This window comes from Mytilus edulis, chromosome 4 (genome assembly GCF_963676685.1).
Source record: "Mytilus edulis chromosome 4, xbMytEdul2.2, whole genome shotgun sequence".
Classification (NCBI taxonomy): Eukaryota; Metazoa; Mollusca; class Bivalvia; order Mytilida; family Mytilidae; genus Mytilus; species Mytilus edulis.
The window spans coordinates 54,508,199-54,532,909 of record NC_092347.1 but is presented as its reverse complement, the minus strand read 5'-3'; the positions used below and the strand labels follow the sequence as shown (position 1 = coordinate 54,532,909).

General features: G+C 30.9%; 2 protein-coding genes and 1 long non-coding RNA gene across 3 annotated transcripts; all 3 read left to right on the top strand.

The window, feature by feature from the left end:
• The first annotated feature begins 7,250 nt into the window (after positions 1-7,250).
• Positions 7,251-11,375, top strand: LOC139518470 (uncharacterized). Its single transcript, XR_011663363.1, has 2 exons — positions 7,251-7,433; positions 11,150-11,375. It is a non-coding gene; the product is annotated as an uncharacterized lncRNA (long non-coding RNA).
• Positions 11,376-13,993: 2,618 nt separating this feature from the next.
• LOC139521441 (uncharacterized) lies at positions 13,994-14,953 on the top strand. Its single transcript, XM_071314915.1, has one exon. The coding sequence runs from the start codon at positions 13,994-13,996 to the stop codon at positions 14,951-14,953; it is 960 nt and encodes a 319-aa protein (XP_071171016.1).
• A 4,797-nt stretch (positions 14,954-19,750) lies between these two features.
• Positions 19,751-21,739, top strand: LOC139518469 (C-C chemokine receptor type 1-like). Its single transcript, XM_071309996.1, has one exon. The coding sequence runs from the start codon at positions 20,055-20,057 to the stop codon at positions 21,165-21,167; it is 1,113 nt and encodes a 370-aa protein (XP_071166097.1). The 5' UTR covers positions 19,751-20,054; the 3' UTR covers positions 21,168-21,739.
• Positions 21,740-24,711: the final 2,972 nt, after the last annotated feature.

Below are 24,711 nucleotides of genomic sequence, written 5' to 3'. Positions count from 1 at the left end.
TATTCCTTAAATGTTTTGTATGTATGGATTTTCTTTTGTTCAACTCTGATATCTTTAACGTTTCATTTTTTTCATACAAATACGAAATGTTAAGACCGTTGATGAATGCAAGCCTCCATTGAAATTATTTCAATATTTAACATTTTGATATTGAATGCATACAAACTTAGGAACTTCTCAACATAGATGTTTGGCATTGATGCAAATAAAAACAGTAATCTGCTCAGGTGCTGAACTATTTCAATGATCTTGAAGTCTGTAATAAGCTGAATATCCAATCTGAATTATGATGTCTCATTCATAAATTTCTCAAAAACTAAATTACACTGAATAATTATATTTGCCAACTATCAATACTCTTAAATTAAAAAACGCAGTCTTTGTGGCCGAGTTATTCATCTACCGTATCACCAGCACGTCATCATTGAGCTTGTAAGATAGACTCGCCGATGTGGAAGGTGCCTTCAACTCCGATCTGTATTGGATAATATTGTCAGTTTTACTACCGACCGTAAGTTGTTTTATCCGGACATACCATCTTCCTCCCTCAAATACAACTGACTGCAACGATATAAATAAAAGTGCTAAAAGTGCCATTATACATTTACAATTAAACATTTTTATTATATTCCAAAACTTAAAATAAATCTTATTACATCTCCACGAAAAGAAGCTAGAATGAAAGGAGAACAAATGATGTCGCAGTCTTAGATCTTTAGATTCAAGAATGGCTACAGCTGCTGTAATTTTACCGACTTTTTCTGATTCTAGATTAGAAATTTTGCGTGTAAAATTACATGACGGGTTATGCATATGAGAAAACGCGTGTTCTGTCAAGTGGTCTGGCTCTTATTGGAGTTCGTGTGATTTCCTCTGATTTTATTTGTTACTTTGATTTGTCCCTTCTTCGTAGATTTATTTTCGAATATTAGTTACTTCTGTTGCCCACATGTACAACTGCCAATTTTCTCTTGTAGTTATCATTTGAGATATTTGTGTTAAACCTTAGTTTTTCAGACTTCTTTTTTCATTTGTGCAATTTTCAATTCTACTTAAACTAGTCTTTATGTAAATGTTAATTCCAGAGGGTTTGAATCCTTTGTGTGTTTTGGTGCACTCCTTTTTTTGTTAATTTTTATTTAGGCTTTCGGTCTTTAAGTATCGTATGAAAGCTGGTTCCGGTTATTACCGTAAAGAAAGTACCCCCATAAAGTTGATACTCTAATGTTAGAACTTAATAAAGGTTATTCCCGAGTGGACAGTACCTTATGAAGGTTATTCCCGATTTGAAAGTACCTTTTGAATGTTATTCATTAAGACAGTCCATATCATGTGCACTTCAAAATTATCAAACAATGTTTGTTTGCTTATTGTTTTGTCAAATTACTGCGTCCGTCTGAAGAATTCGGTTAGAAGTAAAGATGTGTTGAACTTTATATAATTGTTCAAAAATAAATAAAGCTTTCTTATGTAATTTATGTGCAAGAGATGTATAAAACACAACATTATGGTAGAACATATTTCGCTTTAATGATGTCCCTAAAAAGCAATTATCTAAGATTTATTCGTCCGTATATTTTTCATCTTTGGTAAATTCAAAGGCATGATCATAAACTTGTGAAATAAAGGCTTTTATAGACCTTAATTTGAGAATAAATCCTTTGAAGAAAATATGACACAAGATGTACTCTTTTATGATTCCTAATTGAAGTCGTAAATATTTTGTTATATATTTTATAACATTAATGGTACCAATATTTCTGCAATAGTTTCCTGGAAAATAACCTAAAATTAAAAGTGAAAAATAACATTAAAATAATAATGACTTAGAATGAATTTGATGAATAAATTGTATAAGATACCGAATTTAAAAAATAAGATGCATCTAGAAGACAGGGTCATATTTCCCAACTTTATATAAAGAGGGGTGTAATAATACTAAAGGTAAATATATAAAACAGTATAATAATACTAAGGATAATCATAGGGACACTGTAAATATACTAAATTTTAATGAAGAAGACAGTGTTATAATGCTAAAGGTTAACATGGAGGTCAGGGTCTTTTTACATGTACTACAGTTAAATCTAGAGAGGACAGTGTTATAAAACCAAGTGTAAATCTACAAAACAGTAATACTAATAGTAAATCTACAGAAAAGCGTATTAAGGTGCAACAAATGGAAGTTTTTAATGACTTTGACTGGCTGTACAGCCCTTGCACGGTCGGTATCATTTCTGTATTAAGCACGGTTGCTCGGGTGTCTTCCTTTATCTTGGATTTTGAAGTAGCAGATAACGTTGGTTTATATCATTGATACAATGTGCAAATTTTGAGAGTAGTATGTAATTTACGTGTACAACAAAATATAATAAAAACAATGAGTCACCGGAATTTTTTTCACGCTACAGGTTGTGCAGAATTTTCAGATTTTGAATTGAAAATCAAAATTTATGTGATAAAAACACAGGCACTTGTCTCAGAAAAAAATTTCCTATATACAAGGTACTTAACTTGCATTCTAGAAAATGTCAGGTGGTGACGAAGTTCCGTTATATGCCGCTTTATAGGCTGTCAACCCCGCTTAAACTTGTTATATCGTAAATCTAAATTGATTTATCTTTACAATGGTGTATAACATGCCTATATTTGTTGTCGGAATCATCCGTAGCAATCCTACCAAAGTATGTCAATCGTAATAATTTTGCAAACTGCTGAAGAATTGGCAAAACAGGTCCGCAGTAAATGATTTGTTATAAAAATTGCTTAAAAAAACCTGTTAGTTTTCGTATCAATAGAACTTATCATACAGTTAGTAAAATTGTATAATATACCGTGAAAAAAATCTAACAAGTGTTGTTTGTGGTATGTCTAAATAAGACTTTCCCATAGAATTGACCAATCGGAAACCGAGATATACAAGGAGATGTGACGCGTTTATTGCCAATTCTTCAGCGGTTTGCAAAATTATTACGATTGACATACTTTGGTAGGATTGCTACGGATGATTCTGACAACAAATGTAGGCATGTTATACACCATTGTAAAGATAAATCAATTTAGATTTACGATATAACAAGTTTTAGCGGGGTTGACAGCCTATAAAGCGGCATATAACGGAACTTCGTCACCACCTGACATTTTTCTAAAATGAAAGTTAAGTACCTTGTGTTATAATAAGGTATATAGGAAATTTTTTCTGAGACAAGTGCCTGTGGATAAAAAGACAACTATTTCATAGAATTTTAAGATATAATGTGAGAAGATAGATTTTGTAACATGTTTTCAGATAAGAAAAAGAAAAAAAGGCTCACCGAACTTTTTTTCTTGCTACAGATTGAAATAGGTAAATTAACAACAGTTTCTATTATGCCTATTATTATATAAAAATTATTTTATCTGAGTTATCTATCCTTATTTGGCAAAGTTGAAAAAAAACATTTAATCAAACACAAGTGAGATGTTTTTAAGAAATTACAACCATAATTATGATAAAACTAATTATTTCCTATATCTACGTCAAAATTCTAGAGGACAGTGTAATATAACTAAGCGTAAATCTATAAAATAGTGTACTAATAATAAGAGTGAGTTTAGAGGATAGTGTAAATCTAGACGAGAGAAACATTTGTTAAATAATAAGAAGTTAGCAATATCCTTTAACTCTACTTTTCGCTATATAGATGATGTTCTTTCACTAAATATTTCAAAATTTGGTGACTATGTGGAACGCATCTATCCAATCGAGCTAGAGATAAAGGATACTACAGATACAGTTAAGTCGGCCTCATATCTTGACTTACATCTAGAAATTAACAATGAGGGTCGGTTGAAAACAAAACTTTACGACAAAAGAGATAATTTCAGTTTTCCAATTGTGAACTTTCCATTTCTAAGTAGCAACATTCCAGCAGCACCTGCATACGGGGTATATATCTCCCAATTGATACGATATTCCGGTGCTTGCATTTCCTATCATGATTTTCTTGATAGAGGGTTGCTGCTCACAAGGAAGCTATTAAACCAAGAGTTCCAAATGGTGAAGTTGAAATCATCCCTTCGTAAATTTTACGGACGCCATCACGAGTTGGTTGACCGTTATGGAATAACCGTTTCACAATATCGGATATGTTCCTTACGTCGTAACTACAATCCCCTTCCCTTTCATGAATGTGACCTACCGAATTAGACCATTTACCGGATTTGTTATCACATAAGCAACACGACGGGTGCCGCATGTGGAGCAGGATCTGCTTACCCTTCCGGAGCACCTGAGATCACCCCCAGTTTTTTTATGGGGTTTGTGTTGTTTATTCTTTAGTTTTCTATGTTGTGTCATGTGTGCTGTTGTTTGTTTGTCTTTTTCATTTTTAGCCATGGCGTTGTCAGTTTGTTTCAGATTTATGAGTTTGACTCCCTTTGGTAACAATCTTTCGTCCCTCTCTTGTTAATGGTTTTGTTAATAAAGAGGACAGTGTAATGAATCTAAAAGTAAATCAATAAGACAGTGTGATCATTGTAATCGGACGTCTATTCTGGTATCAAAAGATCGCTAGAAAAAATGCGACACAAATAAATATTGATAAGTTTAACTGTTTCGTGGTGAGACCGTTAAACTGTATATGCTATCAAGTTCAGTCCTTAATTTTTATTATTCTTTTAGGGCAGTTCGAAATATGTGAACGCAATATTTTGAAGCACAAAACTTATTACTGTCAAGCAATTGAAATTGAAGTTGAAAATTTGTAAGCTGAAATCATTATGTGTGTCATAGCTTTTTCTTTCGAATCGTCAATATATGGAAACATCGAGAAAGAAAAAAAGATCATGATATGACCAGACATTAATATTTTGGTAGTATCCTCAATCGGATTTTAAAAAACGAATTCGTGATTTTGTGAAGACGCAGATGTATTTGAAGGATTCTAAATTATTAAATTTGATAAATAATGCTAATAATGGCTCACCAACTACACAAACAAACACGCGTTCCATGCCTGAAACTCACACTTACTTGATTTTAGTACGATTTTGACATATATATACATAGCAAAATGTTGATAAAATCATTATAGATACTAGGATAACGATTTTGTACGCTAGATGCGCGATTTGTTTACAAAAGAATTATCAGTGATGCTCAAACAAAACAATATAAATAAAAGAAAAATAAAGTACCAAGTTGAATAGCATTGTCATGTACTAGTAATTGACATTTACCCAATATCAGATCTTTTTTATCCATATGCCTTATCTATAATTGCGTATTGTATATCATGTCTTAGTTACTAGTTTGGTATCAATAGATAATTGATAGATGTCACAAACGTAACAATCAGCATCCATTCAATTTCTTCTTGGTGATACATAAAGATTTTGTTGATAAACACAAATATACAATTACAGGAGCCTGTAATTCAGTGGTTGCCGTTTGTTAATGTGTTACATATTTGTTTTTCGTTCGTTTTTTTTACATAAATACGGCCGTTAGTTTTCTCGTTTGAATTGTTTTACATTGTCTTATCGGGGTCTTTTATAGCTCAATATGCGGTATGGGCTTTGCTCATTGTTGAAGGCCGTACGGTGACCTATAGTTGTTAATGTCTGTGTTATTTTGGTCTTTTGTGGATAGTTGTCTCATTGGCAATCATACCACATCTTCTTTTTTATATGTATTAAAAAAAATTAGTAACAAAACGCTCTGCTTACCTAATATCTTGCTAATGTTTACAACTAAGTCATATCAGTGTCGTATTTGTCATCAATGAATGTTCAGACAACAATAAAAAACTCACAGACAGTATGACATCTATTGCAATCAGTTCGTGTATATCTCTTCATATTTTTTAGTTGTTTTTTTATATAGTTTTACTAATGTTAGTTTTCTAACAATTTATCAGATGTTGTTTGTCATCATATCGTTAACAATCCACGATAGGTCTTCATACATAAAAAATATTCAAAAGAAGAGATTAAAATTCAAATACCAGATAGGCAACTTCCACCCAGAAAACTTCTGTGGTGTAAATTTTACACAAAAACAAATCAATTGTCCATTCGTTTTTGATGATTTTTGTCATTTGATTTTGCCATGTGTTATGGACTTTCCGATTGAATTCTCCTCTGAGTTCAGTATTTTTGTGATTTTACTTTTTAAGTTTGAGCTTCATTGTGTAAGATGGATTTCTAGTTGTGTTTTGGTAAGCAGCTAATGAATTCTTATTTAAACCAACAGTATATACCCGTAAAGAACACTCAAACCAAATTTTGAAAGCCGGGATGCATGATTACTTGCAATGGTATATGACCAAAAAGGTACCTAACAGAAAAGTCAAAATCATTTGGGTTATCTATGACTACAGGAATTCAATCCTTAGTTTTTGTTGTTGCAATGGATGACTCTCAAAGGAAAGAGGGACGAAAGATACCAAAGGGACAGTCAAACTCATAAATCTAAAACAAACTGACAACGCCATGGCTAAAAATGAAAAAGACAAACAAACAACAGCACACATGACACAACATAGAAAACTAAAGAATAAACAACACGAACCCCATAAAAAACTAGGGGTGATCTCATATGCTCCGGAGTAAGCCATGGAAAGATTAATTATTTTTATAAGTTTATCACTAGTTTGACCATACAAATACCTATGTATCTATACAAAAATGTTCATGACAACATAAAATGCTTCAACTTTTTAATATTTTATTCTGCAACTATTTTTTTTGTTGCAGGGACGCCATTGGCGGAATGCAAAGTGACTTAAAGAGCTTCAAAGAACTCCTCTAATGCAAAGTAGTTATAGTCAATAAAAGACTTTCAATATTATGCGATTGTTAGAATCTATTCGACCCAAGAGAAAAAAATAACACAAAAAATGGCAAAGTTATTCGACACATACTTGAGGGCTTCGGTGTCCGAGTGGTCCTGTATCACCCTGTCAACACTAAGGTTTTGAGATCTTGTCTCGCACATGGTAGATCCATTAAACTCTAATCTTCATCGACTTGGAATGTCAGATTTCATACCGAAGATTGACTCTCCAGGCACACCATAAGAATACTGGTCGCGACGAAATGACCATCAGTGCCGTACACAAATATGACAAATCTTATTTTTTCCAAAATACAAAGTAACACTGATGAGTCATGTGTAGGAAAAACATACATTTGGCGTACCCATATGAATTCTTTTCAGTTTATTTTCTGTGCACATAACTTATTTAAATAGTTCAGGTGAAACTTGTGTGTCTAAAGTGAAAGTAACGTTTGTCTTGTGTATATACTCAATTATAAAACTTTCATTGGAGTATCTAGGTAAAATTTTATTTTTCCTATGCTTCTTTTGTTTTGTCGTACGGTTTTTATGAACGAGGTAGAGGAAAGTGCTTTGGAGTCACCATATCAAAGAAAGGATTTCATTTAACATGGTAAGTTCACCACGATGTATTTCAAATTATGTTCTGGTACTATCATTATATACATTACTTGAATATGATCTATGTGAGATTGGATATTGTTTTTGTTGTTGTTGGCATTTTTTTTATAACTATTGAAACCAAAATATAATCGATTGTATCAATATAGTATTATGAATAATAGATTCTTTTTGTTGAGTTGTATAGTTGATTTTCGTTTTCTACTTTATTGGGTTTTTTTTTGTGATTTTTTAATATATTCTAATAACTAGAATTTCTTGTTTTACAAATTTTAAGTGTAAGATTTTGTATTTTTATAGACATTCCTTTTTTAATTTGGTTTCAACTTTGGAGAAGAGTTCAGAATTTTTTATATACTTTTTTAAATAACTATCTTTCTTTAAAAGATATTGTGTTTCACATTTCTTCAAAATAGTTCACTACGACTTGTAATGTGAATCATGCAAAAACATATATAACTGATTCGTGAGTTGTGATGTTGGTTTGTTGGGTTATTGAGACAGTAAACATATGTTTACAACACAAACATAAACAATGAAGATTTTTACTTTTGTGACTTACTTCAAAATATAATTCGAGTAAGCCATATTGCAATACAAGATATATCATCTCTTTATTGATGTCTAATCATCGCATATATACACCACATATAATATCAATATAAATAATGAATAATAACTTATATTACACGTTTTGACTTTTCAATAACAACATGTTAATATTGATCATATTTTGTTACAATTATCACCCATATACACTTAACATACCATAAAATATGTAATTTAAAGGACCTTTTCAAGAATGTGTTAGTCACGTCTATTGATGGGATTGGCATATCAAATTAAACATCAACAAATGAGCCTTGATAGTGCAACATGTTTAAACTTTGACAATACACATACCTTGAATCAGTTAACTTTTATTTCTACCGGACATAATTTATTTTATTTATTGTCTATATCAAGATTTATAAAATTATTCACTGGTGGGTTCTGTAATAACTCTTCTTGAGTTAATTTGGTGTTGTTGATAAATTTTGATAGTCTCTTTAAAATCACTTTTCCAATTTTTTTAAGCTTTTGTAGCTTTTCATTAACACATCTATTGTTTAAGACCAAATATTTACCAAGCAGCCTTTATGCTCATAAATAAAATCATCATAGATACCCGGATTGAAATTTTTTATTTGCGTCAGACGCGCGTTTCGTCATGTGCATGCCCAAAGTCAAGAACTTCTTCGGTTGTTGATCTCGTAGATCATTGGATCAATCTAAAACAAATATGATCATAACAGACACCACCATCTGTACCTGAATGTATGACACACACTTTTTTTATATATAAATGTAGAAAATCCTGTTTATATTGATCATAGTCTCCTGATACGAACAATTCATCACTGTTTATATAGAGCATAATACTCTCTTATCTTACTACACGCAAAACAAATTAAGGTATTCATAAAAGAAAACGATCATAAGTATACAAGCATATATATGGATTTTGTTTTACATAAAAATAAAAAAGCAAAGGAATGGAAATCCTTTCAAACATTTTGTTAAGTCTTTGAACACGAACCTGTCTAAATTGCATTTTGTCATCGACATTATCCTTTAAAGTCTTTTGGATTAATGTACTGACAAGGTTAAGTCTGTGTTTATTCTTTAGATGACAGAAGTCCCCTTTGAATCATTATCTTAAGTCTAAGGTTGACAAATATGTGCATCAACAAAAAATGATGACATAAGATATAATTACTTTGGAAATATTTAGAAATGATAATAAGCTGCGTTAATACATAATCGATGGGACAAACTATTATTTAGAATTTTTCAATTTGTCGACTTTAATCTTCAAAAACTTACACTAATCCTTGTATAATTAACTTTAATCATGATAGTATCAGCTTTAATCTAGTAACCTTCGATTTTTATCTTAGAAATCCTTCTTTAATCTTTACATTGTTAATATAATTATGGGCCTATCAAGCTTTATTAATTTGTCAAACAATTTTCGGTATGTAACGCCACTTTAAGCGTTCTTTTCTAAATAATGGTTACTAGTTTGTCTGGATGCCGCTGGCGTTCCCTGAGAGGCAGCCGAGCTTATACTTAAGTTTGGGTGTGAGTTGTTATGCCCTACCCTCTCGAAAAAGGTTATACATCCGCCCTTAAATCATTGAGTGTAAACTATTTTTGTAAGTCTATTTAGTATACATAGTTGAAAATCGATTGAGAGAAAACAAATCCGGTTTAAAAACTTTAACCGGGGGAAACAACAAACACAAGAGGAAAAAACCGAAGAACCAAAAAACTGAAGTGCAACAAAAACAAACGCCAATGCAACATACATAGAAGATCATAGAAACGATCTATTTGATAACAACTGTCATAATACTGACTATGTAGGCCGTGTTCTTTGAGCTAAACTCTGTGTGGTGTTGGTGTAGTCAACATGCACTTAGACTAAACTCGTTCTTATTGATAAAAATCAATGTTTATATGTAGGTTTTGACTACAAGCAGTCGATAGTCACAGTAGGCATTGTGTTGGTTAAGTGTACATAAAACTATACACAAGAACATCGTATTTATTGTTGGAATTTATTATCATTTGTCATAGAATATCAATTTGAAATTGGTCGATAGAACGGCTTGTTTTTATAGTGAGAAATGCTCTTCACTGTTTGCATTTTGTTGACCACAATATTCATGTTCATGATATCTAATTTCCACAGTTCTCAAAGTTCTCCAAACAAAGAGAATTATATTTTTTTTAGAAATCGACCATTCAGGTTCGTTGGACACATATTTTATTCATTATCTTAATAAACAAAACACATTGTTTTTAATCCATCCACCTTTCAATTTCAAACGATTTTTTCTCAATTCTCTTCTGAAACAAAAAGGATGTCTTTCTATTTTATTTCAATCCTTGATTTATAGTGTGAATGTATCGCTTTTAATTGATTTTAGAATGAAATTCAAAACAGTGTGGCTGTGGCCATTGATTGACACATTAAATTCATCCATTAACTGGGACAATTTACGTGAACGTTTGTCTGTAACGACCACTGTTCACGACGTATCTACGATAGACATTTAAACTGTGGGGTCACCAAAGGTTTTTTTACGCCTTTAATTATAAAATAATTCGAAAAATTAATCAGGAATAACCTTTATGTTTTGATTTATATAATTGATATAAATCAAAACATCGTGTTATTTCTGATTAATTTTTCGAATTACTTTATTAAGGTGTTGAGAACCTTTGGTGACCCCATAGTTTAAGTGTCTTTAAAAAGTACAGAGTGAGCGGTGGTCGTTACATACAAACGTTCACCTAAATTGTCCCAGTCAATGGATGAATTTAATGTGTCAATCAATGGCCACAGCCACACTGTTTTGAATTTCATTCTATCATTTTGATTAGTTCAAACTCTCATATTAGTGTATTCATTCTAATCTTTCTCTGTACTTGACTTAATGGTCATATCCGGTTGTTTAATTGTTGTCGTTAAATAGATTTTCGCAACATCTAGATTTTCAAAAATTAAATGATTGTTTTTATCATTTTATTTGGTATTTTAATGCGATTTTCGTAATTACAAAGTGATTAATGCATTGCTATATTTCTAAAATACATCTTTAGGTTAAACAGTTTTCTCAATTACATAAATAACACGTTTAAATATGGTATTTTTTACAGGAAAAGCGCAAATCAACAATTTGAAAGCTAATTGGAAATCAATTGAGGAGATATATGACCAAAAATCACCTTTAAAGAATATACCAAACTATCTAAAGTTAGTCTTGACTGAGGGAGCTGGGAAATGTATTATTTGTTTAAATTAATTCAGTGCAATATTTTAGAAATTGCATAAGGAAATGTCATTACATGTCAGAAATATGACGATTGTTTTCCATTCGTTTGATATGTTTGTGCTTTTGATTTTGCCTTTGCTGTTTATTAGGATTTATTCTTTTTTACCTTGTAATCCTCTATTATGATTTCTTCAAAAGACCTGATCTGTAATATAATTAATTTAGGTTTTCGGTTGATTCCTACCTCATGCTGTTACCATTTAGACGGAAATGACATGTAACCTTGGATTTTATCTTCTCTTTCTTAATCTGAGAAATGTCATATGACCCCTGAAATAACAAAAAAAGGTAAAAAAAAAAAAATCCAAATTTGTTGAATTTATATGATTGGTGTGTAGCTACTTTAAAAGAATCGCAATTAATTGTGCATTCAAGATTAATAGTGTCAAAGTATGAAAAGTTGTCCATGTCTCTATTTTGAAAAATATGACGAACACTTTCTTGAATGTAGGAATTCGCTATAATTCTACTTAAAGATTAGCAAATCCTAATAATGTTACAATATACAACTATTTCCCGTGCCTGATGGAGACATGAAGATTTGTTCAATCAAGAAAATATGACTTTTCGAGGGTGACAATCTTCTTATCTCGCTACGTCAAAGGAAATGAATGTTTATTCCCCTGTTTATACTTTGTTTACTACTAAGTACCTGAACATTAGACATTCATTTATATACATTTTTCCAAACCGCTTGTTTTCGACAAAACAAATTATATAATGTAATACTTTCATAAAACAGTATCGATCAAAAGATAATTATTTATCAATTTTGTTTTGATTTTACGTCTGAAATAATTTTGAACACAGCAGTGACTCCACTATCGCATATGTTTTAAAAATCGTTTGAAACGCTGCGCGAAAAGTCGCGCTAGAAAGTCCCGATGTTTAAAGGGGAATATGAAACTCAGAGAAGAATATGATTTTCAGAGTGGAATATGAAGTTTTGTTCTATGTCACGTGGAATGGTCTCAACCAATGAAACACTGATTTATAAAAAAATTCTCAGAAATGGTCCTGAATATGTTTAATTGTCATTTGTGCCATGTTTGCTTTGTGATCTGATTCTTTGTAAATATTTGTAGGGTAAAATAATTTATATTTGATGTGATGTTGTACTTATCTCATTTCAATTGTCGGTTGTTTATACTGAATCTTTTCTTTGGAAAGTGTTAGGCTGTTATGTAATTGGGAAATGTGTAATTTTATAAGTTTAAAAATTGAAATAACAAAATGGTAGAGACAATTAAATGCACTACCACTGAAATTAGACATGCATCTACATTTTTGTACAATGAATTATATAAAAAGTATGTTCTTTTTCACCGTTTCAAACAAACACAAAACATTTCTTTTCTATACAAGACTTAATGACACAAAACACAAATATTCTATGGGATGTAGGTTTGCAGCATCCAGTCGTTTAATTATACATTCGGAACATAATAATAACATGTGAACAAAAATTTAGAATGGCAGGTGTTACGCAAAAAAAAAGTCCTTATCACATTCTCTTTATTAGAAGTCTCAGCTAGAAGTATGATCAACAGCCTGCACAATCTACAAAATATAATGGTGTCTTCCTCGAATGCCAACATTTTATATGTTACCTATTCCTTGAATGCCAACAAAAATATTTCGATAGATGTTTATATAATAACAATATGTGTTTTATAAGTATTTAACTGTTAAAGAAATAATGAACTTTATAGAAATGCAACATTTTATCACTTTCTCATATGGAAAAATAGAAGATTTTAGGGGTAAAATTATTATGAATTTTAAAGAAATAAAGAAAATCAAAATGTTTTATTACTTTTTTTCAAAAAAATATTTTGGAATGAATATGTTAATAACATAAGAAATATTAAAAACAATTAATGACATTTTAGTTTAATACAATTATTTCAAAGTAAATAAAGGATATAATAGATTTGTTTAGTTCCATATCAATTTAAATATTTTATTAGTTAATATATAAACTATATGAAGATTTAGGTTGTACAAATAATTAAATTTAAAAAATAATTAAGATAATTTGATAATATCTAAGCTGGAAACTCTACAACAGTTTCATGAAAATTCATAAAACATGGTAAATAGAATTCAGATGAGTTGCGAACATGACAAACAACTAAACAATGTTATTTTACACTTAGTACAATAAAAAAAAAGGTGTAATTGTATGACCAAGAAAAATATCCTGAACAAACTGAAATGAACAAAATAGTAATCTAACACGAGATACAAAGATTCAAGAAATTTAATCAGTAATATGGTAGGATATTACAGCACACACAACTATAGAACCCGGAGGTACTGCTAAGGAACGAAGGCCACGACATTTCAGCTCCCAAAAAATTAGAAATTTACGTTGGATTTTGGTAGTGATTCTGAATGAATTAGTTGAGAAGTATTTAATAGTATGATTGTTCATGTAAAGGCAATTCAAATTTATCTAGAAAATAAAGGTAAACGTGAAGAATTTGAAAATTCCAAACCAAGCGAGATCTTCAATTTGACGACGCTAACGTTGCAACGTCTCCAATAGTATCCTATTGCTCTAAAGGTTGTTTTCAATATGGTGCCTTAGAAACGGTACCTCAATATAGATTTTAATATATATACTTGCTGTTTAGTTGAATTTGAGACTTTTCATAAAAAAAATATGTCTGAATACTGTTTTGACACTAAAACTGCTACGATTCTTGACAGTTTATTACAAGTTGTGCAAGATCTTCAGCCTCGATTTGTCAAATTTGAACAGCAAATGGAGAAGATAACTGTTATGAAATCCACGGTGAATTTACTCGCCGAAAAAGTTAACTTTGTTGAAAAGCACCTCGAATGTGCAATGAATAGGAGCAATGAAATTGAAGGGAGCATTGAAAATATTGGTCATGTGATGCACAAAGTGATAGATCGATGTAAAGAGAACATTTTAAACATAACAAGCTTGGAAACTGCAGTATTACAACATAATGATCATAGTGAAAAAATAGATTCTAAATTGCGTTATATGGAAGATGATGCGATAGAGCTCAAGTGCCGCTCAATGAAAACCAACCTCATCTTTACTGGCATCCGATTTCAACCAGAAGAAAACACTAAGGATAAACTTAATTCTTTTATCAAACAAAAGTTGAAAATTGACAAAAGAGTAAACTTCGTATGCGTCCATCGATTCTGGAAAAGAGGTCACAGAGGTAATCGTCCGATACTAGCAAAATTTGTATCAATTAAGGACAAAGAAATTGTGCTAAAAAACGGATACAAATTAAAAGAGACACAATTCGGAGTTAAAGAACAGTTTCCAAAAGAAATCGAACAACAACGAAAACCTTTATACCCAGTTGCAAAACAGGCAAGAAAAGAAAAAAGAAAAGTACGTATGGTAAGAGACAAATTGTACATTGATGGTGATTTGTACAAACCAAACACTAAAGGAGATGGAAACGAAAATATACATGATGTTTTGAGCTTTATACAGCAGAGAAATATAACACAACAATATGAAAGATCAACAAATGAACCTCAATTATCGCAGCTACCACGTGTTCAAACAATATTTGACTACCAAACAGTAAAGAACTCAGACGATTCTATAGAAGAAATACCTAACAATTAACAGTGTTTTAAACATGAAACCAAGATATTCTACTTTAAAGAGAAAAGGGAACATTACTTCGTTAAATTAATGCTTTGCTATTAATCATTTTTATAGACAATCCGGTACATGTGTAAATGTTTCTATGAAAACCTCTTGTTTCACCATCGCTGTGACAGAGGGTTACTTTGTTGTTATTGTTTTCTGTTATACCATTGTATCCACAAAGGTTTTACGGAATAAACATGAAACTTGAAACTTGAAATATTGAAAAAAGATCTTCAAAGTCCAAAGAGTCTATTGTAGAATTGTGCAAACTGGAATTCCTTACAGTCCTGACAATATGCACATATTGATTTTTTGATGCAACACTTTTGAAAGTTTCATTTTAAGAGAATCCTATTTGTTCAAGCAGGAGCAGCAAAATATGATTTTTAACAACTTAACAAACATGAACTAGATTTAGCTACCTGTATTTACCTATCTGTTTAATTAGTATGATTGTTTTGATAAGCATGCACTTTTGTTGTGATAACTTCTGGCACCTATTCCTTGAACGCCAACATAATTTTACAGTTAAATTGTCGGTAGATCAAAGGATGTTGGCATTCAAGGAGTAAACTAATATAATTACAAAAATTAGAAATAACTAACCACTACATGTAAATGAATTAAAAAAATAAAATGAATAAATACTGTAACTTTGAACAGAGTGCATGTGCATCTATTGAATTGTACATTTCTATAAGGATAATCTTTTACGTGTGAAAGACAATACCTATAGAACAAAAATTGTTTTTTAACACAGAAAAAAGGAAGTCAAACAGACCTTAAGCAATAGAATTAAACGTATAGACTGATTGAATGCAAACTGTTGAATGATTTAAATTCCCGCAGAGTATGCACATGTTAATCCACCCGTGCAAATTACTACACATAACGGTATTCGTTAAGCCTTTTAACGAAAAGAAATTTATTAAACGTATGTGTATAGATTGAAATTGTTCTCCAAAATATTTTTATATTGAAACTATCAATAACAACCAAAAAACCCCCCATCTGAATGAAAAAGCTAATAAAACGAAAAAGACTATAATCAATTGTTTAAAGAACATATCTGCTTATGTATCTTTCGATAAAAGATTTAAGTTGAGATTATAATGACAGCAATTTTATCACTGCTTTGACAACTTTCTCAATTTAAAACGTGTACCATAATGATAGCATCAACATTTCTTTATATAGCTATTATTTTTAAGTAAGTGTGTTATGAAAGTAGATGTCACTGTTGTTATGTGGTATATTATTTTTGTTGTGTATGGTAATGTTTACATGATTCGGCTTGGGGTTTAGATTTGAAATTACCATTTTCATTATTAATAAGTTAATAATTTAAATTAAATATACAATCACAATCCCAATTCAGAGATGTTTTAAGCTTAAATGTGTCCATACCTGCTTAACTGTTAAGGGTTCGACTTCTGAAGGAAAATCCGATTTACTGATACTCGGCATCCTCTTGTTTAACTTTAGGTTGCCTTAAACACCAGTTATCTCCCATCGAAATGACGTAACATTCGGAAATAAACAAAATCGCAACGTTCATGTTACAGTAAGCCAATCGAGAGACGAGAAAATAAGGCTTTGGACATGCATCTAGTGCTGATGAGATCTCTCGGTCCGTCTCAGGGCCATCAATATTTTGCAAAAATTTTCTGCCTTTATTGTACAAACGAAAAATTCCAAGACACAAAGTCATGTATTTTTGAACTTCAACAACTTGTATTGCATAAAGTAAGGTACGCGGTTTTTTTCAATGCTTCAAAAGGTTCTTTCCACTGTTAGTTCGTTATGATAAAATAATTGTGGCCCCTTAGAAGCGATGAATATTAAAAAAAAGTCAACTCTTAAAAATTATTTCACTTCGGGCTGTGCCTTAGTGCAATAACCTTCTGTTGTTGACAATTTTGGATATTTCACTTTTCTATGGTCAAAATAGTATTACATTTTCGATCAAAGAACAGCTGTTAGCAAACATACAATGTTTTGATTTGAACTTTCAAGTTAAAAGATACGTGAAAGAAACTAAAAGTAATCTGATTCGCACACTTTTTAAAAAAAAAATACTATACTAAATTTATTGAGAGACACCATAGACTAAATCATAGATTGTGGTACATATATAGTTCATATTACACAACGAATATAAAGTATGTAAATAATTTATCCCACAAAGAAATACAACACATGTACAAATAACACTTGATGCCTCTGCATCTATATAATGCCCTTAAAATTACTTGTTTTACACCATAATACTTTTGAAACATGATGAGAGATAAATAAATCATTTTCTGATAAAAAAATCCAAATACACTTACTTACTTATACCTTTCGATTCTAATCCAAAATCTATATAACAAATCCAACAATAAATCTTTCATGACCAGGTCACGATTTTATCTAGTTGTACACATGCACGACTTGTTAAACCGAGTAGACATGTATGCTGTAGCAGGACGTAGCAAGGTGAAATCCAGAACGAAAAATACGATTACAAGACTTGCATTTATTCGAATGTATTGAATTGTTTAATAACTACCAATAACAATTTAAGACTGCATGCTAATATAAACATACCATAATTGAACAGAAAAGTATATCTTTAACATCTGAACGGGGTACTTTCATGCTTTGATTTTTTAATCAATTTACTATTAATATTAAATGATAGCAATGTTGATTAGTATTGCCACCAAGTTTCGATTCAACTGAAATCCTTTTCTATTGCACCCATAAAACTTTTAGATATAAGTCCTTTATCAAACTTCAATCCCTTTATTTTTCATTAGTGAAAAAAAACCCAAGAAAATCCCTCATTAAATCAGTGGCCAAAGTATGAGGGTTGAGATAAATTTTCAATTTAACCTATATATCCGCCACCTGTTACAACTAAATGGGAAGATGGGAAGACGGTCAACAGCAATCCTCCTTTATATTTTGCAATAGAAGAAATACAGTTTATATAGAATCATTCCAATTTTTTTATTACAAAATGTGAAAACTTTGTTGACCTTCGTATTTGAAATTTCAAAGTAACTTCAAAACAATTCTACTTAAATGTTATGAATAAAATTAAATAATGGAAATGGAGAAAGTGTCAAAGAGACAACAACCCGACCAAAGAGCAGACAATAGCGGAAAGCCACCAATGGGTGGTCTTCAATACAGCGTGAAACTCTCGTACCCGGAGGCGTGCTTCAGCTGGCATCTAAACAAAAATGTATACTAGTTACTTAAGCTCTAAATATTCCCTGGAAGGTTTCTGTGTTTGAACCTGGTTACAAAGCAGCCATGACTTTTAACGAACTTCAACGTAAGTCCCATTCAATATAATTCAAATCAGAGAATAAATTGTATATGCTCTACTCACTCAAATTTTTTTACTCAAAATCATTAATTGGATATTGCTCCATTAAAAACTGGTTTTTTTTTTTCTAACTGGCAAAATATCTGAATCGATTGGGAGTGATTCTTCTCAATCCGCTTTTCAGATACTTTATAATGTTGTCGTTACTGAGTCCTTACTAAACGTATCATAACTACATTTTTTTAGACCCCCTTTGATCATAAAACTCTTTACTCTTTTAGATCTTATACATTCGTTGCTTTCACATTTTGGGCTTTAAGTCTTCCTGATAAAGGTCAATCAAGTAAAGTCCGTCAGACGCACGAAATCATATAAGTGATATGTTTACTCACGAATATTAATATAAGCTTTCCTGAATTTGTCAATTGTTATAAGGTGAGTGAGTAAAAAAATCACTTTAAAACAGTGTGGGTACATGTTTTTCAAATATGGCAAAGTATGCGGACGTATTATTTCGTACATTTGTCTATAATCTAAAAGTATAATAAAAAAATATGAGATGTGGTATGCCTACAAATGAAACAACTATCAACCAAAGTTGAAATGTAAGCAATTATGGACAACTATAAGGTCTTAAACAAGGCGAAAACCCCATATCGCAAGGTCGGCTATAAAAGGTCCTGACATGAAAATATGAAACAATTGGCCAGACTAACGGCCTAATTTATAACAAACAAGTTTAAGTTTACTGAAAACAAATATGACAAAGACGAAACAACGACAACCATTTAACTGCAGGCCCTTGACTTGGGACAGACACGTAAAGAATGTTGTAGTGCTAAAACAATTTGTGAGCTCTTTATCAGTGCAACAGTACAACATTAAAACAAACTAAATTAATCAGTTAAAAATGGCGTAACTCATCAGATGGATACAAATAGAAATACATCTAACAAAAACAGAAAGTTGATCTGTCTGGGTACTTATACATCCCAAAAACAAAAAGTCCATAAGTACAGATTCGTAGTGACTGACAGTTAGTTCAAAGCCAATGACTACAACCAAGACTAAAATATTCATGTGTTTCAGATGATTTCTTTGTTTTATTGATCTAATAATGACACACGTATAAAAATATTATACATTCTTCAACAGCTGTTTTCTTTTTTTATCTTATTATATTCATATAAATCTTTTTTTTAAAACCTTGTCATTAGTTTGTCATCGTCAATAATATGAATAAAGGAAAGGAAAATCTTTTGTTATCTATTTCTTAACACACATCAATATACTCAATTTAAAAGTATTTGTTAAATATATATTAGAAACTTTTAACATTTGATTGAAAATGGAGGCAGAAGTTTTAACAATTCATATAACTCCGTTTTTTAAACAAATGACAATAAACACCTGAAGCTGATGTTATTTTTCCTTCATTAAGTCTCTGGGATTAGCTATTTACCTGGATGATTTGAAACGTAATATATCGTATATCCAACGAGAATGAACTACGGGTATATATCGCAACTGATTAACTCATACACGTGGTTGTAAACAGAAGCCGTGGAACTCTGCAATGGAAACAATTGTTTGCTCATAAATTCAAGGTAAATTATGATAAACGTGGAAAATTAACAGTTTGCTGAAGAAATACAACATGTTGTGAGAAAATAAACTGGATTTCTAAAAGACAATTACAACATTCATCAAAATAAAAGCCATAACTACATTTAAAGACAGTTTAACAAAAGCATGAATTCGAGTGATTATATAGACTACACAAATTATCAAGAATATAAAACTGGTGTTTTCCTTTGGAAAATTCTTCCGCCAATACTAATTATACTCGGGACAACTGGTAACATTTTATCAATCATAGTTTTGCGGAGGAAAAACATTCAAAAGTCGGTATGTAGTATATATCTAATAGTTTTAGCTATTTCTGATCTTTTTGTTTTATATACTGGACTTTTGCGACAGTGGATTAACGTAGTGTTTGAGGTGGACATACGTGAGTTGGGAACTGGTATCTGTAAACTGCATACATTCATAGTGTATTTCTCTCTAGACTTTTCTTCATGGATCCTGATTGCTGTCACGGTAGAACGTGTTTTTCTTGTTTGGTTCCCACATAAAGCCAAAACAGCATGCACCAAAAAGAAAGCTGGAATAAGTTTGGTTTCCATTGCAGCTTTTTTATTGCTGATTAACAGTCACATTCTCTATGGTCTTGAAGATAAGGAATCAGTAGTTAATGGCACAGTTTCGGTTGAAAAATGTTACTACATTTCCGATGAGTACAACCAGTTCTGGAGCTCATCATGGCCATGGATTGATCTATCCTTATTTTGTGGCATACCGTTCTGTTGCTTATTGACAGGGAATCTTCTTATATTTGTTAAAGTACTGTTTTCTCAGAGAGCTGTTAAGCGTCAGATAGCGCCATCTGTGCAAACGCCTGGATCAAAGGCTCAACAGAGGGACTCGAAATTATCGTCGATGAGTGTTATGCTGTTTACCCTTAACACGGTTTTCCTATTGTGTACCACACCAATTAGCATATATTTGATTGGTTATTCTACATGGGCGGACGAATTAGTAGGAAGAGGTTATGCCGTCCTAGACATGATGTGGGCTATTGTAAATATTCTCATGTATCTTAATAATACCATCAATTTCCTCTTGTACATTTTGAGTGGAAGTAGATTTAGGCGTGAGTTCAAAGATATGTTTCGGAGAAAAAAAAATGAAACAGTAACAGTTCGTAATGATAGTATCACAAGAATGAACCATCTTACAGCTATTCAAAATAATAGGGATGACACACGTACTACACAAGTGCCAGTTTTTCATACCTCGGCGTGAAAAACTTATAGATCAAACTTTGTTTTACGACAATCATGACTTTATATATACAATTTTTTTTATGGTATTTTGTATAATCATAATCAAAAGTAAACCCTGTTCCTATTTATATTGTATATTAAATATGTTGCTTTCAAATTTTGTCAATATAACGGAAATATAATCAATTGTCATACGAGTCTGAGGCTTGGCTAGCTACAAAATCAGGTTTTACCAACCAGTTAATTCGGGAAATGCGTGTTTGAAGTCACTGGTATGATAGTTGTTATGTACTCGTTCCTTTGGTAAATAACGTTTTATAGAGTCATTTAGTTTAACTTTCCCCTTTTGGATTTACCTTGAAGTTTGGTACTTTTGTCTTTCATGACAAACTGTTAATTTTACTATTCACAACGAAAAAAATAATGTTATTAGTCGTTCGGTTTTAGTTTATGATATGTTGTCTTTATAGCAATGCTTACTTTTTTTTTATTGATAGCAATTCATCGTGTGCTACTTAGCCCTTAAAAGGAGTACTTGGATATCTATCTGTGGTCTTTCCAACATACGCTAAAATTCGACTTTTACGTCGATAAGTTGAAGTAACATTCGTGAAATAATTCTATCTTTTTTTATTATAAGGGTAACATAAATTACCATGTTTTTTCTATTCTTTTTTTTCCTACTTGTATTGCAATAAGTATGTTTTTTAAGCTAATATTTCTATCATAATCCCACCGAAACTATCCGAGTTTTTGGGACTTTTTTACGATATATTTCTATGGATTCATTACTTTCCTTTTTATTTAAATGTTTTCTAATGTAGCAATATCTGATTGTAAAAAACTCGATTAATTGCAGATTTTTACTTTTTTTTCTTTTTTATCTTCATATATCTTACATATATTTTGTTTATAATTTCTCTGATAATACCAGATGTCTATTTTCAAAAGTCTTTGATGTTGAATGTTTGATATATTTTAATTTCTTCAAACATAATATCTAATTGTTTTTAAATGTCTTTTTAAAAGTACATGACTATCATGAATGAACCCGATTTATAGATTTATTCGCTATTGTTTATTGTGATATATTATTAATAAGTCTTTTGACCATGTAAAAATATCTACTTTTTGAGCCAGCTACGATGAAAAAGACAGGTGATGTTCACATTAAATATCAATGTAAGAACTGGAAATACAGTTCAAATGTGATAATATTGAGCTATATATTTGGTATAAGTATTGACCTATGAATATTTTACAGTTTAATGTTTTAAGGTTATTAGCTGCTAATATAATAGAATCAATTATTGGGCTAATATTGTGTCAACTAGTATTATTTCAAATGACTTATTCAAATTGCAAAGATCGTTCTGTTTCAGACAACATTTTATAACAACTAATTCCATTAATAAATCAATGATTCAAATAATACATTTTGTCTATATATTTCTATAGACTATGCAAAGGAAAATTTAGTATTTAAAAATAATAAAAAACGAACAACATGATCTGAACAGGTTAATGTAGCGCTTATTATAAATGTGCAGGGAGAACCTTGTTTAACGAGCATATTTACCCATCCGATTACTGATCTCGAACATAATTATGTCATTTTGTCTATATATTTCTATAGACTATACAAAGGACAACAGGCCACAAGCAAAAACTGATTATAAGCAGGCTTAACTCATTGGCAATCATACCATGCACAAAACATAAGTGTTGAATTTAAAAAGAGTAAAGTCACGCTGTACATATTCATCTAACTTTTGTACAAATATAGACTTTTCAAAAGTAGTTCCCACAAGAAATATCAATTGAAATTCAACGGAATTGAGAAACTAATTTCGGTTCTAGATGTAAACAAATTTAAGAAGTCATCTTTTTTTTCCGAACTTCAAATGAAAACAAGAACACCTTTGCTAGTTTGTTCTTTTTCTTTTTCTTGATGATGATGGTTTGTTTCTCCTTCTCTCGTCGGATTTATATCTTCGTGTGAATGTGCTTCCAACTTAAAATCAGTAATGTCTTTGGCACACTAGTTTATTTTTATAACCTAATCGTTCCACACAATATTTTGTGTTTTTAAAACCCTTTTAAGGAATTAATTGAAAACCGGATTTTGATTTAGTTTATTGGAATGAAATATGTTTAAAAAACTTTAACAGGTTGCATCCAGTTTTCTGATACATTTTTGTAATATCACAACAATTAAGAGCACAACAAAAGTGTAAAAGTTGCTCTCATAGGATTTCTTTATATGTTTGAAAGTAAATGCTAAAGTTTATAGCCAAACAATTGTTAATTTTTGTGTATTATATTTTTTCGGATTATATATGGACTGTAACTAAACTGTATACTTTCTATTTCTTTTAAAAAATTTGCACACCATTGTGCTCCTTCTGTACAATATGTATACCCTTTACGGGTCGGCTCAATATCAAGTTATATATATGAGTATATATATATATATATATATATATATATATATATATATATATAAGAAGCCGTTGTCTCAAAAGATAGAATACTTGTGTTGGTCTTAGATATTTTTCAAGCTCTTCAAGGTTTTACATTTTCGGCTTTTTGTCTAAAATTCAAATTTTTATATTTTCTTAACAACTATAAAAAAAAATTGCAAATGGTATTTTGTAGTGCTGTTTTGATTTAGTTTTATTTAAGGTCTTTAATAAAGATATCAATGTTTACCATAGCTTGAACTTTATTTGCTATTTTGAATATTGTATTGCTATTCTACAAATTGTGATATCATAATTTTTTTTTTTCTGTTCTTTCGCTATGTTAGCCCCTGTTTCGGGAATTCGTAAGGGAATTTTAAGAATCAGCATGCATTTTTGTTATTGAGAATTCGCTGTTTTTATTTAGGTCTTACCCACTTTGTTAAATTTAAAAACACTAGGCCAACCACAAGATTGTTTGAATTTGGTCATACAGAGTTGGTGTTAATACTGGTTCGTTTAAAACCATGTCATGCCGTGAAGATGCCCACTTGTATTCGGTAGAGATCCTGGCAGGAACTCAAGATGGTGTTCATCAATGATCGAGATATTAAATCTGACCTCTTAGAGGTCTTTTTGTTTGTTGTACACCGCGTCGTGCTCATTTGATATTTGAAACCTTTGTATTAAAGTGTATCTTTTATGAATTTTTGTCCATGAAATCATTTTTGATCAGGTTTTAATCATTTCCTTTCGAATGACAACGACAAATGTAGGAATATCAAAGTAATTAGTTTACTATTAGTATTGTAAAAAACTTGTCAATCAGACAATCAGTTGTGATCTCAACTTTTGAAAAGTTGATGTCATATCGGCAATATGAGTTGATTTCAGAAACTTGAGCATTTTCTAATAGAAATGAAATAATGTGTTGTTTGTTATGCATGATATGTAGAATATGTATTTATTGTTCAAACAGTCATTATGATTTAGATGTTTAAATTGCCTATAAAACTAGTCAGATCTGGTACATTTCCATTTGATGAGATAAAGTAAGTGCCACTGTATGGCATATCATATTTGCTTTCGGATCCTGAACAT

Coding starts and splice junctions, on each gene's coding strand:
- LOC139518469 (XM_071309996.1), top strand. CDS start 20,055: ATGAATTCGAGTGATTATATAGACTACACAAATTATCAAGAATATAAA.
- LOC139521441 (XM_071314915.1), top strand. CDS start 13,994: ATGTCTGAATACTGTTTTGACACTAAAACTGCTACGATTCTTGACAGT.